This window comes from Haliaeetus albicilla, chromosome 4, assembly GCF_947461875.1.
Source record: "Haliaeetus albicilla chromosome 4, bHalAlb1.1, whole genome shotgun sequence".
Lineage (NCBI taxonomy): Eukaryota > Metazoa > Chordata > Aves > Accipitriformes > Accipitridae > Haliaeetus > Haliaeetus albicilla.
Genome location: NC_091486.1, coordinates 16,099,398 through 16,118,065, shown reverse-complemented (window position 1 = coordinate 16,118,065; position 18,668 = coordinate 16,099,398). Strand labels below are relative to the sequence as shown.

Sequence of the window (18,668 nt, the reverse complement as noted above, 5' to 3'; positions counted from 1 at the left end):
CTCTTCCTGCATTCATACAATTTAAATCCTGAAGAGAGATCAAATCATCCATTAACCTCCCACAATAAGCCCTAAAATATTTTATGCGATTTAGAGCCTTCTCCTTGCAAAAAGGTGAAAAGGTAGATGGAGAGAGGGGTGAGGGAGAGAAAGGGAGTGAGATCTTATTTAGGTCTAGTTGACCCTTGAGCACAGATTGAATAGCTGAAGAAGAAAAATGAATAACTGCAGAAGTAAGCAAACAGAGAGAATTGGATGTCTCTCTCGAGGATGAGGGCAAGAATACATGAGTGTTATGATGCAAGACAGTTGTCAGCATTCAGAGGACACCTGGCTGCCATTCAGCAAAACCAGAAGACTATATAAAGCTGAAAAAGTGATAATCCTTCAAAAATAAAACTGTGGGTAAGCTAAGAAATCATCTGGGGAAATTCCTGCTGAGATATTGTGGTTATGTTTTAGAAGGTAATACAGTAACTGTAATCCCACGGAAGCTGTGTATTAATAACAAGGGATGCTTGTTCTGGGGTAAATGCCCTAGTTGAGCTAACAAACTGCATCACTATCTATTACTTGGTGGAGAAAAATATAAGCAGTTAATTAATGCTTTGGGGACTTAGGGGGAAGAAAAAGCAACAACAAAAAACTAAACCAGATTTCTCCCAGGTCCCCAGGGATGAGGAAATGCAGGAGGTAGAAAATCATTTATTATTTTATGTTATTTTATTTCAGCCAGAACTTTGTCAGAGGGCTAAAAAGAACAACTCAGCTTTAATCATTGGAAATTTTGAGCTTGATTCATTTCTGAGTAGCATTAAATTTCATCGGGTTTGTAATAATATAAATTTAGAGCTCTCAAGGTGATCTAGTCCTTAATAGTTACCAGTGAATTTGGCCCACACATTGCATTAGTTAACTGTACTATAAAGATGCTAATGAGGTGAAGGGTAAGTAGGTAATTCTTTGCTAGCATCATTCCAATGAACTATGAGGGAATTTATTATGGTGTAATTTGTTTGTTCTGAATAGCTTGGTCTGTAGTGCAAACTAGTGGAAAGACCTTTTGGTTGGATGGAGGAAGACGCCTATTTAGCAGTAGAGGTTATTTATATATAAAATTTAAAAAAAAAAAGCATAAACATAAGTAAGAAGTGATACAAAAATAAAAATTCAAACACAGTGTCTCCAGAAAGCAGTTTTCAAGTACTTTGAATGGGGGTAAGCTGTAAAAATGTGAAGATACTGAAAGAGAGGAGCTGGACTGTTTGACAATTCTGGCTAACGATAGGGAAGCTGCCGGAACAATAGAGATGGGAAAAGTAGAGCTCCCTTCTGACTCACTCAGAAGATAGTTTTGACCTGTTGAAGTCGTCAGAAAAATTCCTGCTGATTTTCTAGGGACTTTGATTCAGGTACTGATGAACTGCTTAAAGGCTCCTGAAGCACATGAGGAGTGTCAGGGTGGAGCGGGAAGGAAGGCAGGGGACAGTTTTGACCTGAAATGTCAGTGTGCCCTGAAAGCCCAGATGCAAATCTTTTGAAAAGCAGTCAGCTTCACTGTTTCACCTGAATGTCAATAGCTCCAGCCTGTATATATATGGTGAACATTAGCTGTGAAAAACAGCTGTTCAATATTTTTTTAACTATGCTGATTATTTTTAGTTCAATGCCTCTTTAAGTCTGAACTGCTCCCTTATCACCGTACCTCTGAGAAATCTGCCTTCTGGCAGTTCCCTTTTGAAATTTGTTTTTTGCCCATAAGGTACAGATGCTTAGCAGCAAGCCTGTTTTCCTCCCTTCTCAGCCTTTTCCACTGAGAATACAAAAGGAAACTTCATCCAGATTTCATGCTGTTCAAGAAGTCAGAGGGTTATCTGGCAAACTTCTGACTTCAACGGATTTTGTACCTGTGTGTGAAAATGTACAGATTTGATTAAAATGGGCACTTGCACTGCAAAGCTCTGCACAATGCAGGAGATCATGTTTTGAAAGTGTGCAAAGGTGTGTTGTATTTAAGTTGGTAACGTCTATGCTCTGCGCGAGTGTGTGCGCACGTGCACACACACACAAGGCTGCAGTTGTTGCAGCTTGGCATCGTGTCGGGGGGATTCAGCTTGCAAAGTAGGACACCTACAGTTATGTATTGACAAGTGAGTTAAGGGTGAAATCTGCCTAAATACTGGATCTGGTGCCATTCTAGACATTTTCAGATACACTGTTTCTTCTCTATCATCTACTATTCCAGTCTCTCATAAGAAGTCCTTTATCATGTCTGCCAACCGTACGATCATGTTGGGTATTGCAAATGGAACAAGAACTGTATTTTAAGAATGTGAATTGAACCCCTAAATTAGGTGCCTCAACCTGAAGCTGAATGCCATCCTTGTCAAACAGTCAGGATAGGTTTCAACCTCATGTTCACATCTTTAACTTGCCAAGTAGAGAAGGACAGCGTCTAACCATGCAGAGGCATCAGTTTATACTTAGTCATTAGAAGGACTCTGTTGCTGGCCTTTTTATCTATGCTCAGTAAGAATCAGTACTCTGTTACCTTCTCAATAGACATAAATCCCTTCTAGTCCTGGCTGTGTTGCCCATCCTTAAGGGCCTACAAATGCTGTAAGTTTGTGTTTGGACTCTCAGTCGGGTATTCTGGTATGTCTCATGAGAAAGTAGCAGAGAGAGTGCGTGAGTATGAGAACTAGACTTTCAAAATATGTGTGATATGATTTTCTAGCTGTGAAAGCCAATTTCTTCCAATTATGCATAATGTTAAACCTGTAAAGTAACACTGATAATGACACTAATGTTTCTGCATATTCAGCATCAGGCTCTTTTGCGGTGCTGAGCACTCAAAAGCCTATGGAAGCGAGTTATGTGTTTGTGTGGTTCCTGCCCACTGACCATGCCCAAATGGATTAAATTAGTGCGATATTGGAACTTTAAATTTAAACTCTTCTGAACATCGCTGGAAGTTGCTCTGATCCAAATCCTTGTGGCTGAAGACTTCTTTTTAGTCCTTGTTCTGGATCCCTTTCCATAGAGTATGCAACACAGGCAAGGGCAAGCTTGTTATATATTTGTATTTTGGCAGCCCACAAGTCAGCTCTTCATAGTATTTCTCTGGAGACTTTTTCTTGTACTAGACTCTGAGAAAGGACCGAATAGACATTCGACAACAGAAGCTCTAGTCTGAGACAAGCAAACATTGACAGGTTTTTGGTGCAAGATGGCGAATGTCAATAGATGAGACAACATCATGGAGATTTGGGCCCCAAATGCATAAAGCCTCAAAAATATTCAGTCAATCACCAGTCTTTTAACAAGATTTTAGCATTTTATGAGAGTGCCGTCAAATCTAATCAAATTTAAATCTAATTAATTCCCTACCAGGGTAGCAAACCCCTCTGTTGTTTAGTTTACGTGAATACATTGATAGACTGGGCCTGAAATATAATCCTTACCCAGAAAATCCACTTTGAATACGACTCCAGATCCAGAAACCACTTCCTTGGTACATATATGTAGTGCTGCTGTGAATGTTTCCCATTTTCCATCCTGGGAAATAGTTTCATTAGGTGCTCCCCAAAACCCAAGCCTGCCATTACTGGGGTGGAACAGCAGTGCCCACAGAGCTGGGGACACCCATTGCATGCCCACGGCCAGGAGCACTCAGCTCTCCTTCAGTTAGGCTCCTTTTCAAACACATTTCCCTTGTCTACAAAGGGCTGTCTTGCTGCTGGACCCATGAGCTCTGATGGCAGCAGGAACCTGTTTTGCAGAATTTACTTGATATGTTTCAGAGAGCTGCTGCTGCTCTTCTTCGAAGAGCATTTCCACAGTATTTCTCATGGAGCAGCCCACTTAATGAAAAATTTTTGCAATGCACTGAAAAAAATCAGTAATAGACAGTTTTATAATGAAGTTGCAATTTGATTCTTCTTTTCCTTGAGATGTTCGACCTTTCCCGCAAAGATGATCAGTTTGGGGTTTTTTTAAGAAAAATCTCTCATAATGGAAAGAAATATTGTTATTAATTACTGTCTTTATCATTTTTTTTTAATTGCATCAACATGTAACCTCACCTGTGGGTAGCAGCCATGCTAGGGTCCCAACAGGCACAGGAAAGATAGCAGCTGAAGCAAATATAAAGGATCCTTTTTTAAAAACACCATGATATTTATATATTGGCCAATTCATGGCTTTTTAGCTCCTGTCTATTTTAGTGCATCATAATCCATTCACTAATTGTCCTCTTTATTGCCATCATAAGAATGCTTTTCAATTTCTTCAGGCACCCACCATACTAATCCCAGGTGTCTTTTAGATCCAAAGCAGCCTCCAAAGTCAGTCTTCCCCTTCACCTCTTTGTACTTGGAGTAAGCAGCTCAGCACATGACCTGTGGTCCCAAATGCATGAGCCTTGGGGGTACTTAGTGCCAGTCAGCAAGTGGGATTTAGGCTTTTAAATATCGCATGGGATAAGAGGCAAGTAGCAGCACATCACTTCTTTTGCCTCAGCAAACCCAGGTTCTCCTGCTATGAAGGAAGGAATTTTATTCCATGGAAATAGGGATCGGGAGCCTTTCACTGGCTGAGAATTGGAAATCTACGCCAGAGGGGAGCTTATACATATAAATATATGTTTATATATACATATACAACCCCCAAATATCTATGTATATATACAAACACACATATATGTGTATGTATTTTATCTGTGTGTGTGTATATATATATATATATATGTAAACCCCAATATTGAGCTTGAGGAGTGACTGATTCTCTTTTTGTTTCTCACAATGTGCCTCAAAGTGATACGCAGGGTTTCAGATCCCAGGACCATCACCTGCCCTCGTGGATAGATGGAGTCCCTTTAATAGCCTGTCCTTTTTGGCTACAGAATTTCTTTAACTTGATGATGCTGAGGAGCCTCTGGATCAGATTGTAAGGATCCTGCACAGCAGTCTGCTCTGGAAAATAAAAGTAAAAATCCTTTCCTTCTGCAGTAACTTTCTTAATGCAATATTTACTGAACTCCTAGCAGTGTTGGTGGAGGAGTCAGAGCCACAATACCATCTTTTCCCTACCACTTTTTAAATGGTCTTTTCCCAGTGGGAAGCAGATAGCGTTCTGTCTTCACATCAGCCTGCAGCTTTTTGGGAGGACAGGGTGAACTAATGAAGGGAGATTTTTGCTTAAGCATATGGGGTTGAGGTGCTCCTCCATCCTGGTGCAGGTGCACCAGCAGCAGTAGGAAACAAAACTGATGTCCGTGCAAGGCAGCTCTCTGCTGCATGAGCAGAGGAGTGCCCTGAAAGGCATAGCCCAGTCCTTGGCTATACTTGGTGAGAACAAGGAATTCCGGGGTGTGCATTTGTATATAACTAAAACCAGGTCTCCATTGTGAATCTTAATCAGTCTTTTGCATAAAGCTCAGGTGTATCCTACCCGTGGAAGACAGCACACATATATGGGTTCAGATGTATCCTGGGGCAGAGAAGTCCTGCAGTTCTGGCCGCGTGAATAGTTACCATGCCTTACTATAACTGAGAGAAATCAGTAGAGAAACTGTTCCTGTTTTTCTCACTCCCTAACCAAATTCAAGTGAGGGATGACCTTAAAGAATAGAAGGTTCTAAGCAAGACTTAGGGTGGGATCCAAAATTTAAAAGAAATAGCAAATTCCTCAGCTGCCAGTAAAAAAAAATAAAATAAAATAAAAAAATCTTTCTGTCACTCCATCTCCAGCTGTTGTCTCATCAGGGGAACTATGATATTTTAGGCATCTGCTCCTAGGACCACCGCCTGGCACTGGTGTCGGTATGGAAGTAAAAATTCCATTGTACATTTCAGTTCTTTTGTTATCACTTATATTCCTACCCCAAGGCCAATGCTCTGCTCAAGTGTGCAATCCTTCATTCAGGAAAAAATGCTTCATCTTAACCATATAAACTTGCTAGCAGACTGCTAGCTTAGGTTATTGAAGCTGAACTATTTCATGCTGAATCCTTCATTTGTTATGTAGCAGCTTGTTGCCTTTCATACATTCATCATCCACATGTTCTCTCCATCAAATCCTGTTCATTTCCTGCTCTGTCCTGTTTATTACACATTATTTTACAGTGAAGCTTGTAATACACAAAATATCCACTTCCCTTCCACATTAAAGATTTTTTTTCTCTGCAGCTTAGCAATGGCAGAGACCCAGCAGTCACCTTGTACTTAGACATGGTCTCCTTATTAAGTAATGGATAAAGCAGAGATCTCCTGCCAGACCTGTCAGTTCCTAATTTCTTATTGCCCAACACCTTGCAAAGTGGGAATGAGCTAAGGACTGGTCTTTTGGACAACTGGCCTCCCCTTTGTACCTCCTAATGAGGCAGAAGCACTGTCGATTTCTTGCCAGAGTAATACTTGCTGTGTGAGAACTGCTTGTAGTAGACTCTAAATCATACTATTGGTGCCCCGTCAGTGTTTTGGCTTTGCAGCATGGCTTGGCCCCCATCACTGCAGAGGTCTGATGACATTTTGTTGGAGAAGGGTGAAGGCAGTAAGGCTGAGGAAAATAAATAGGGGGAAGGGAAAAAAAAAATCTTCCGTAGATTAGTTATGCTACAGTGAATTCTGACACACCAACCGGTAAAAATTAAGCATTAAGTTCTTATCAGACTGTTTTCTGTGATTTTATAGGATTAAAAAAAAAATGCAAGAAAAGGTATAAGGGAAGTGGGGCTGGCTTGTCTGAAAACAAGGAAGGCTGAAGAATGTGGGGAGCTGGAAGGATAAGATAGCTGTTAAACAGAGAAAAAGGTCTGCTGCATGACAGGAAGAGATTGAGCTGTTCTTTCCATTCCCTTGGGAATAGGACAAGCTGTAATGGGCTTAAATTGCGGCAAAGGCTATTTAGCTTAGGCTTCAAGAAAGAGCGAGCAATGGTCTCAAGCTAAGAACAGACATCTCCGGCATGGGGGGGCTGAAGGAACAATATGACCTGTATGGCTGCTTTTTATGATTTCTTGCTAAGCTAACAGGTATGGAAAAATAAGCACTGACTGCAGCAGTCTAGTACTCATGCTGTGGAGAAAAAGCAAAACAATACCACAGCTAAGTATAGCAGGGCTCTCCTGCATTTCTTTCACAGCAGTGCTCACTTAATGGTATTTGCCTATATACATTTGCCAATGGGCCTTTTGTTGAAGGAATAAAGATTTAACATAGAACACTTGCTACTCATGTGGATGTTCCAAAACAGGTGATTTTTTTTATTATTTTATTTTTTATTTACTCTGTCTGATAGAGAAGGACAGCAGGTGCTGAGGAAGAGGGAGGTTTGACAAAAACCCACCATGATACCTTGTCCCCTCTTCCAGACATTGCCAACTAGCCATAAACTGCAATGAATGATGTTTTGCCAGGCTGCCAAATAGTTATATGCATTTCCATTACAGTAGTGCAATTATTTAATGCAACCTTCTGAATAACGTCTTTAACTCATCACATGAGAGTTCAGGAAGACAGACACATAATGAATTAAAAAAAAAAAAAAGGCACAGGGGAGGCTAAAGCAGCCACCTAAGGTGTTAAAGAAGAAAAAAATAATCTCTTGCTCCTCTCAGAAAAACAGAAAACAAGTCACATATTGACATTTCCAGACTGTAAGCCATACAAACTTAATTTCCAAGGATTGGATTAAAATAAAATTGTAGGAGTCAGTGCTATCCTTACAAGCCTTCGTAAGGTTACTGCTCCTGCTATATTAGCTATGAAGAAAGAAGGCTGGAAGTTTTCTATAGGTATTGCTCTTCCTTGCTCATTTTTTTCTGAGACCAGTAACTTGGTGTGGGATTCAGTGTAACTTGAAGTTTCTGCTAAGTGATATCTAACCCCTGCCTCTCACACCCACCAGGAACGAGGGAACACCAGGAGGGTGCTGTTGAGTAAGATGGCTCTTGTGCCTGCGTGCTGCACGGCTGGTTGTGGGCTGTAGGCTGGATCAGCCCCGTGAGATGGGCACTTGTGCACCGTTGCCTGCAGAACCCCAAGGTAGGTACTGCAAAGCTGGCCCGCCAGACAGCACACCTCCACTCAGGACTACAAACACTTGTTAACCCTGTCTTCTAGATGGCAGTCCATCCAGAAATGAAGGGGGGGAAATTAAACTCATAGAGAAGTTCCTAAGAGAATGAGACCCACAGCTTCCCTGCTAATATAAAGGTCTTTGGCTAATGAAACACAGAATGTGTAAGCACTGAAAGTTTAGGATGAGGATTGCACCAAATCCAAGCATGTGAAACTCTTGAAAAAGAGTCCTCCTCTTCATACTTACTAGGATTTGCTGTTTTCTAAGTCAGCGTTTACTGGTTCTTGGTCGATAGTATCAAAGATTGCAATTTTCAAAGGAGACGAAGAGATTTACGATCTCAGTATCCACGGAGCGGGAAAAAAATAGTAGGTGAGACTGAAAACATAAAGCCAAGGCAGAATCACCGAGACTGAGCCAGGTCCAGTTTATCATGCTAGGGACGCGTGTGAAGGCGGCAGCGTGTGAGTGTGATCCCTATGAGAGCCAGAAGTGCAGTTCAGTTGTTGCGTGAGGGAACGTGGATGAAGCAGGACACACTCGTTTATGCACGGCAGGCTGGGGAGAGAGTATATTTGTGTGTGTGCACATGTACGTGTGCGCGGGTACCTGGAAAGTTACAGAGCTATGACTAGGCATGTTTTCTAACTAGAACTAAAGCATGTCTCCAGACATGACTCTTAACCCCTTAGGCATCTGTGCCCATATGTACCCCAGGGTAGCTGCTGCAAACTAGCATTAATCAGTTATGTCAGGGATGTGGGTGATGACCAGATAGCCTCCGACAATAACTTTTAGCCATAGCTGAAATCAATAAACCCAGGTTGTGGGCACTTCAGCCTTTATTAACATCCAGTGAGATCTGTTGGCTTAGAGTTAACATGTAAGTGCCTGAAAATTAGTTTTCCCATCATCAACACTTTTGAATGTCCATTCAGCTAGAAGATTAAATAAAAACGCAGGAGGAGGCATTTGTCTTCCACACAAAATCATACAAAAAGTCTCTTTTTATTAAATATACATTATTTACAGTTTAAGTCTTTCTTCTGTACAACAGTAACCATAGAAAACAAAAGAAGCTAAGGCTAAATTTTTTCAATCCCCGAACAGTGTATTAAGACATGTTCCATTGTCTACAAAACTGACGTGGACTGAGGCAACGTCCTGTGGAATTCTCTTTAGAAAACCAGATAGTGAAAGGGGAATAATCTAAATCTCCATTTTGCTTTTTACTGTAACTGAGAGACTCTTGCATTACCCTTGGACGGACCATTAAAAGAAAAAAAAAATTTTTTTTTTTTGCTTTGCTACTGAAATGAGCAGTGTTCTGAGAGATTTATTTAATATAATTTGAGTAGAACAAAGTAAAATGAATGATGAAGGGCTCATCTGTAGAAAAAGCCAATTTTTTATTATTACAAGTATTTAATGTCAGGTAGCTTTCACAGCCTGTGAAGCTGCTTTTTGCGTTGTTTTTTTTTGGGGGGGGGGGGGGGAGTGCCTTCATTTTTCAAGTAGGATACAGTTCACCACAGTCCACCCAGGGGTGGACTCCATTAAAACCCCATAAAATCCTTCCAAAGTCGGTAGGTGGGCTCCCAAGTTGGTTGGCAACACACCACCCACAGATCACCCTTCCTCCTACACACATTTCCAGAAACTCCTGAAGGTGACTGAAGCCATATCATGGGCTTAAGTGGAGCTGAAGTTCATTGCCTTATCCCAAGTTTTATCCACAGTTCTGCTAGAAGACACACACAATTGCACTGAATGCAAGTCTTGTTGACAGCAGTAGGGGATGACAAATATAAGGTCCTGACTTGAATTCATATATGTCAGCCCCAGTTTGCAGAAGATCATCACTGCCCTTGCCTAGGGCAATCCGAGGCTAAATTCATCTGTGCGATGTATCCACACTGACCTCAACAGGATTACAACCAGGTCTGAAGCTGGCTCTGTTTCTTTTACAAAGTGCCTTTCAAAGCAGGTCAGGTACTACAATGTTGAGCTTCTTGCTATCATCTAGATATAATGGTCTATGTTAAATGTTTCATTTGCAAAACTCACAGAGTAGAGATTTTTATGGCTGGATGCCTGAAAAAACATGTACCTGCTTGCTCTCCTAACCTCTGTCTGAAATTTCATGGAGTGGGCTTGGGTGTCCAAGTACTCCTCTGTGTCGTGAATGGGATGTGAGGCTGCGACTGGCTGTATCTAAGCTTTACCTCAGAAGCAATCAGTTTTCTTTCTTAAAGATATGCCTGCTCAGCTTTGGCAGCAATGACAAAACACATCAGAAAATGGTTTGCCTAAATGATGCAAGAAGGAACTGTAAAGGGCATGCAAAAGTGAGTAAATAATTTCCCATGCAGAAATCGTTATCAGAAGGACTGTCTTTAGGGTTGTGGGATTGAAATCCATGAAGAGAGTGATGACCGGCATATCAAGAAGCAAATGGTGTTGCAATGTGAACAGCAGTCAGTAGTTTAGAAAAAAGCTGCCACAAGCATCCTAAGAGAGGGAGGGATAGAGAGAGGAGAGTTTCTAAGCAAACACCATTCTTTGGATAACCTGTTGTACCCAACATTTCATTGAATGTTACGATTGTTTGAGGGAAACCATCCCCAATTCTTCTTTGGGGTATCAGGGAGAGCTCCAGTGATCTAACTGGAGACATTCAGATTGGTATCAGTCAGAGGTTTGAAATCCTCTCCGATGTTTGAAGTACATCTCCAATACTTTACAGATCATCAGGACAATTAAGGCTATGTTTTGGCAGGCTAACTAGTAATTCATTCCATGGAAAAAATGAATCGTGGAAAAAGACCTGAAACCCTCATATCCATCTGATGGTTACCATGGTTGGTTTCCAACAGCATAACCTTTCTGAGAGCTTTTGCCTCCTGCACTGCCTCATTGCAATTGTAATTTGGAGACTTAATGTCACCATTCCCCCTTCCAGGTCACCACCTTTAGGTGACTACATGTCCACGGTGACTACATCTCCACGGTGGAGTGCAGTCTCCTTTCTGGCTGAGCACCTGGCTGACATTTTGAGAATTATGAAATTTCTTCAGATTTCTGGTTTCTGTGACTGCCAGGAGAAAAAACATAACCTTAGTTAAAATTGTAACACAAGTTCCTCTGCCAACTACCACCAACTTGATAGCCCCACATGTTAAAGAAAAAAGGAGAGAAAAAGAAAACAGAGATGAAGTAGATATGGAGTGACACTGTCAACACAAACTGTTGCCTTAATCTTTCCTTAGCTCGGCTTGTAGACTCAGTACATTACAAACAACAAACAATGAGCTTACAAATTACAATAGTTCACCAGAAAGTGTGCTTTTTTTTTCCAGTTTTTGTTTTTGTCAGACTAACTTAGTGCAAAAGATCACAAAAATAAGTACCAATACATAGAAATATCCCAAACTCCTATATGCATGACTCAAAATAACCAACCAAAGGAAAAAAGCTACTTCAGATCCAAAAGAAGACTGTGTTTAGAAGTTTCATGTACAAAAGGAGCATGAAGGAGGGGGCCGCCCACACCGAAAGGGGATGTGAAGAACTTTTCATTGAGAAAGGAAGTGCAGCAAAGTGCAGAACCAAAGGGAACAAATCATGCTTTGAAGCTGTGATAGTAACTTGTGAAGAAAACCCCCAAAGCCCCCAAGGGCGTGGTGCAACTCTAACTGTAGTCGACCAAGAGGCCTCCCACCAATCTCAAAGGACTCTGGATAAGGCCTTTGGTTTGGCAGGGATGTAACTGTATCACTTGGCTTGTTTGATAAGTAGTCATTACAAAACTGCATGAAAGCTTTGCAATAGCATTTGTCTCAGAGAGCTTCACAAAGTCTCAGCTTTTGCTCAAACCTTTTAGAAAGTGTTGCTTTTTGAAAAATAAATAAATAAATAAACCCCTTTTGTGTCTGTGAAGAGCTGGCAGTGCAGAACAATACTTGAAACTGGTCGTCTTCAGTGTAACCTTTGTGTAGGTGATGGCAACAAACAATGGCATGAGACAGTGGAGCACAAAGGGGTCAAATTCTGCCTCCTGTTACCTTCTTGTTAAACTGAGGTGAAGGACATACTTCAACTGATTGGCTTACACTGATGAAATGGAAGGTTGATTTTGTTCCTAAAATGGAATTTTTTTCAGGGATTCATCTCATTGAGAACTTAGGGCTTCTGGACGGGCACTTACTATAATTTGAAAAGCCAACAGCTATCAGACATATCTGCTTGGGGCTAGCAGATACAAGACATGACAGACAGGAGGCTTGCATCCTTACTGGAGCCACAGAGATACTCTAGTTCATCTCAGATGGCACCAGACACGCAGGGCTAGAAAGGCATCTTATAGGTCTGAGTTAGGTTCAGATTATGAGATCTGTGTAGATCTGTCTACATGTATGCTATCTGCCAAAGCTCCCACAAGGCAACGAATGGATCTTGGATCTAGAATAGACTAGAAGGAGAGCTATCCTCTCCCAAGCCCCACAGATTACTGATCGGATCGCCACTGACTCAAATGGGTGCTTTGACACCTTATTTTCATGCATTCGGCTATAAGTAGACACATGCGTTTCCTAAGCAGAGCTGTCTAGTATAATTTTAGATGCTAGGAGGTCTCCTTCCTTGATCCCAGCTGGCATAAAAACAAGTCTCTTCTAAGACCTATGGAGATGTGTCTTACTGGAGCTGCAAAACTAGTGTAAAATTCCTGTATGTAGGCAAATTCTACTAGAAGTAGCTAACCTATTGCCCGGAGCCTACCCTGTCTCTACAATCAAGGGAGAGAAAGATGCACCTCTAGAGAGTGATTAATTGAATCTTAAAGGATGTCTGAGATATTTGCCCTGTCCTCACTGACCACAGGACAGGGCTGGATGACAAATGTAAAACAGGTAGCCTGTAAAACCAAATGCAAAATGAAACAAACCCAAAAGACTCAGATAAAAGCAATCTTCAAGTGCTTCCATAGGTCTAGGACTCAATCTTATGCTCAGCAAAATCGACGGCTGACTTCATCAGGAGAAGATTCATATCCCCTCACCACAGGGAAACTATATGATATATTGATTGCTCCTCACCCAATACGTGTAATATGTGATCAGCTAAATGCTTAATATAGACAAACATCTCATTAAAATAAGGATTTGGTTTACACTGTAAAAATTGAGCCGTTGTTAAATAGGATGGGTTAAGTCTGGCTAGATCAGGTTAAAGTAAAGCAGAGAGAAAGCATCTCATGTTTGTATTTTGGCTATCACTTTTAACTTAAATGTCAGGGGAATCTCATGACTGAACACAATCTGATAACAGTACAGCCCTAAAAGGTTTGTTTTCACAGCTAGTTCACCCAGATGAGAATCCTGGTTTAGCCAATGTGAGTTAAAAGCTTGTCTTTTGTTTGGCTTTGTTTTCACTGCAGACATACCCTAAGTGCTGTGCCATGGCAAGAACAAGAAAAAGAAAAAAAAGTGTACACGTTAAAAATTTATTCAAACCACTCACACTGTCTTCTCTCTAGCAAGTGAATAAGGACAGATGAAATACTTACTGTAAATTACATAGGTGACTTAGGACCAACGTTTTATTTCCAAAAGAGAAATGGGACTCAATTTTCAAAAGTATTTAAATGTCTTGTAGTATTTTAAAATATTTCACAGCAAGGCAGAAGCAAAAATCCAACTGAATTTAATTTAAGTCAAGTGCTCATCTTGTTTAGTCACTTAAGCATTGATCCACATTCTCATGAGAGTAAATTCCTTTGAAAGCCCACACTTCACTCAGGTGGCAGCCTACCTCTCACTGAAAGTTAGTAGGATTTAGCTTTCCAACAGCCTTCATTTGTTTTCTATAGCCAGACACCAGGGTTCTCAGACAGTCCTTCTAGGCACCCAACTCAAACTTCGCATGACTAAATATCTTTATAATCATGGCTGTTACTGGCCAAGTCATTTCTGAAAAACAGGAATTTTCAGTGTCTAAATCCATACCTAATGGACTTAGAAATTTCATAGCCTAAAAATCCCTGCCTAGCAATAATCATTTTCCGAGGTTACATACCGTAATCACCAGGAGAAAAAAAGAGACATGGTATCTTCTACCAGCCCCTGCTTTTGTTATGAAACTTATCTTGGCAGAAGGAAGAAAACCCAAACAACCAAACACCACCTCCAAACAATTCTTTGATATTCTCAGGTTTTCCATTAAAATAAATCCTGAAATTTTATATATATAAAGTATTATTCCCTATGCTTACTGAAAAATGTTATCTAGAATGATAGCTAAAAGAAGAAAGGAAAGACCTCCCCATTTACAGAGCAATTTAAACAAAAATAGCAGAAATGGTTTGTAATAGATGGGAAAAAAGGTCTAATTTGAACTGTGGAAAATAAAAGCAATTTTAATGGTGGTAGATTTTTTCAAAATTGCATTTCTTCTCTTTTTTTAAAAATTATTTTTAATTGCCTTTAACTAGTACCTAAGTAAATCAGATTATGCCCTCACTAAAGAAAGCATTATAACAAAAAAAGAAAAAAAAAAACAAAACAGAAGAAAAAGGAGTTAATATTAGGGTATTTCATACAGTATCTTTTAGCCACCTTTTAATAAGAATATTGACATCCTGATTTAGAATATAGGATTTTAAATGGCAAGTCCATACAAGTGCGTTCATTTGTCCAGCCCTGTAGCATATAAATAGTCACATTTCATTACATCCATAGGTATAGAGCATGTGTTTCTCTATACTTATGCATGTATTTATGTATGTGCAGTTCATTCTTTTTACAGATGCACACCAATGTAGCTAAATTTTCAAGGAGTTTTACCAGCCTGGGCTATGTTAAATGATAAGGAAAAATGGACAAAGAAACGACTTACACTGTATTGCCAGGTCTGGGCTTGCACACAGCATGCTACTACACCCACTCTCTGGCCCAGGACTCAGCCACTGAGCTGTATCTGAAATATTTGCAGCAACACTAATACCTACATTTGGTGATGGGAACTTGATCCACCTTGAGAAAGCTCAGCATCTTGCATAATCAGGCCCTAAGATGGCTCAAAGTAATTTAGTCACTTGAGAAATGAGAGGACTCTGCTTCATTGCTCAGTCTCCCTTTTCCAGCTACTCCACTGCTGGAGCTGTTTAGCGCTTTATTGTTGCACTTTGTAGTAATTTATTCCTGGAAACTAACATGTAGGAAAGCAGAAGAATGATTTGTATCTGTTAGTTTGGCTAGAGAAAAATACACACCTGTGGGCTTTCCCCTCCCTCCCATTCCATTCTTCATGAACAATTAAGTATTTTAGGACTTCAGAGATGTCTCATACAGAGGCCATTTCAGTAAGATGACTCAAAACCAGGCAGAGAAGCCCATGTGCTTGCTTATTCCTCCCCTCCTGCTATGCCAAACAAAGCAGCTTTATCTGGGGGAGGGAAGGAGGGAGGGAGGGAAGGAGGGAAGGAGAAAAGTGAATTGCTTTGCCAGGACTTCACTGCAAAAGATAAAGCAACAGAAAGGGAACACAGCTAGTGAGTCCACCATTATACATCTCATCATGCAGAAAGACTCTCAGGTAATCATGTATCGTCCAAACAGCCAGCATGAAGCAAAAGGGCTGTTGTCATCCACAGTCGAGGAAGAATGGCACCAATACTAATTTCAATATAAATAGCTTTATAAAATTGCTTGGATAGAGTTCTGGTTATGGGGCTGACCTCACATAGTCCTCTTCACATGAGAGTGATATCATTCCAAGATTGCTTTCTCTTCACCAGATGCTGCTTCCAAAAGAAGTGGTGAAGTATTACCCTATCCAAACTGTCATTTATTTATTCTTCCCTGTCTGTCCCCTCCTCCCATCAAAAATATAGCTAGCTACATACCCCTGCAATGCACTGCCTGGAAAAATAGCACCTGTTGCATGTGTTACCTCATCTCTAGTTAGCTGTGGGTTATTATTTGGTTTTAATCTATGTAAAAATGATCACCGTGCGGAAACCCCAGGATGACTGCAGAAGACTGTAGGGGGCAAAGAAAGAGATTCAGCTGCACAATAAATTGTCTTGAGTTAATTTTTTTTTCTTCTTAGCTGTTGGATTGATTAAACTGTCTGAAACCTTCAAGTCTGACAGCAAATTCTACATAATCTTCAGAAGCCCTGTGAAGGCAGTATGTCACACAGACACAAGCAGGGTGTGAAAAACCTCCCTTGGTGGGACTTCTCCATTTCTCACCCTTAGGATGTCTGTGACTGAAAAGAAGGTTTTTGAGCCTCACACTGAAACCATACAGCACAAGTAAAACTGGCAGGATTTGAGTCTTCAGTATTGTTCCCAATCAGCTAAGGACAGAAGACTTTATAAAAACAGCACAGAAGATTAATTCGAAGTAGAGTATTTGGGATCTTTTTTAACTTGTTTCCCTAATGTTCTTCCTTGTAAACAGGGTTGATCAAATATTAACATTTTTAGATGTGACATCAGACCTCTCTCTATTTAGCTTTGGAGAAGATACTCTAATTTCTACAAACAGGAAATACCAATCAATCTTTCATGCAGTTTTGTTTTGTTTTGGGTTTTTTTGAGTAGCTGCATTTTTTTCTTTTTTAGAAGAACTGGCAGAAGGTGTGACTCATGTTTAAGATTGAACTATTTTTGTTTTTTCTCGTCTATGTACTTTGTCTTTGCCACAGTGGCAACAGTGTTTAACCTCAGCTTGTGATAATCCTCCATATGGCATGAACAGGTATATGCTGCATTTCTAACATTTCAGACAAATATAGAGCACCTAAGTCCTAGCAGCTTCCTAAAACCCTTGGAGATTCAAGCTACTATTTTCCATGCTTCAGCTAGAGTTACGCTAGAGTACGTTGGGTCTACATAGCCAGCCTTATGAGATGGAGGTGAAAGAGGTGCAGGGAATGACATTTATTGTTGATACATATATTGTTGGAAAAGTACCGATAAGCCTAAAAGTTACAGTAAAAGGACAGGAGGTTGGGGGAAGGAGCTTAATGAGGACAGTTTTCTTTTCCCTTACCTCATACCAGCTTCCCAACTGGTATAAATTAATGTAACACCATTGAAATCAATAGATATATATCAATTCATATCATTTGAGAATTTGGCCTGTTCTTTATGACTGCTGTAAATGAGCCAGTAAAATAAACCAAGCATTTTGGTCTAGTTCTTTCCCTCTATCCTGTCCCAGTATCTGTAGAGCTACGTGTTCAGCTACTTTACTTTACATAGTCCAGCTCTAGTGTAAAAGTGATGAATTAAATGGGTCCAGAGAAAAACCAAAATAAATGTGGGGACTTTGAAATATCCAGGAACACACAGCAGAAACCAGGTGTGCATGTGGATCTTATTTTGTGTAGGGTGGGATAACAGGTCTCTTGAGCTGCAGAAGTAAACTGTGACTGCCAGGTTCTTGTGCAGAGAATGAGGCACTGTGATTGTTGTCAGTGTTTCCTGTGCAGGGCGGTCTTTTCCAAATGAAAAAGAAGTTAGCAAAAAATGACTGTTTAAAAAAAAATTACAAAAAGAAAAAAGGAAGGAAGAAGGGAATAAAGGAAGGAAGGTTAGGGGAGTAAGAGTAAGAAGAAATTGCATTGTCCATCAGATGAAATATTCCCGTTTGCACTCGCTCACTGTGTTCTGCAAGTCAATGTCAGCTTTAAAGGAGCTCTCGAGGTTTTCTGGGTATTCCTTCTCCTTTGTCTGGCTACTTCGACGTGCTTGTTTGTGCTGATAGAGGAATCTGCTCATGATGGCAATGATGCAAAAGATGATGAATATCACAACTGCTATTACACCTGAAGAGGGGTAAAAAAGGAAGGATAGAAAGAATAAAAACCAAAACAAAACCCCCAATTACCTCAAAAATACATTACTAATGCACAACAGCGAGTGGATATGATAGATCAGTTCATCTCAGCCTGTACACAATCATCTGCCTCTAACACCCCCCCCCCCCGGTAGTTTTTATTTCTATTTTGTCACCTTGAGTAAGACTTAAAGCAGCAACCATTGATGACATTGACCTAATTTCAGTCAAATTCTGCTTTCACTGGAAGTAAATTTGGATCAGTGTGTTTGTTTTTAAAAAACTAGATCTGTATGCTCATACAAATTCCTGCTCTGTTATATTTTCTTCTGTGTTATCTCTGGAAACCTTGCATGAGCCTTGTTCACTTTGGTTTATAGCTTCTAGATATTATCAAAGGCAGCTCCCTACAGGGCATCCTATAAAATAAACAGAGACAAATTGCCTTCCAGGTTGTTAAAGGAAAATGAAAACCATACATGAAGCTATAAGGACAACTTTCCCTAGCATATAAATGCTTCCATATGACCTAGCAAGTTCCTGTACACCACCAACTTGCAAGGAGAGAGCTCAAGAAATACAGAATATGTGAACACTGTGTTGAGGCTCTCATCAGAGTGGTGTGTAAAACAATTACTAGCTAGCTGGGTCTTGGAACACAGAATCACACAGAATCAGAGAATGACTGAGGTTGGAAGGGACCTCTGGAGGTCTTCTTGTCCAAATCCCCTGCTCAGG

At 40.4% G+C, this 18,668-nt stretch overlaps 1 protein-coding gene across 2 annotated transcripts in view; it reads right to left on the bottom strand.

The window, feature by feature from the left end:
- Positions 1–9,053: 9,053 nt before the first annotated feature.
- CNTNAP5 (contactin associated protein family member 5) overlaps positions 9,054–18,668 on the bottom strand; it is a 303,884-nt gene continuing 294,269 nt past the window's right edge. For both annotated transcript variants that reach the window (XM_069781056.1, XM_069781057.1), the window contains one exon: positions 9,054–17,919. In XM_069781056.1, the coding sequence (XP_069637157.1) occupies positions 17,723–17,919 (197 nt within the window). In that variant the 3' untranslated portion in view covers positions 9,054–17,722. The remainder of the gene's footprint in view (positions 17,920–18,668) is intronic.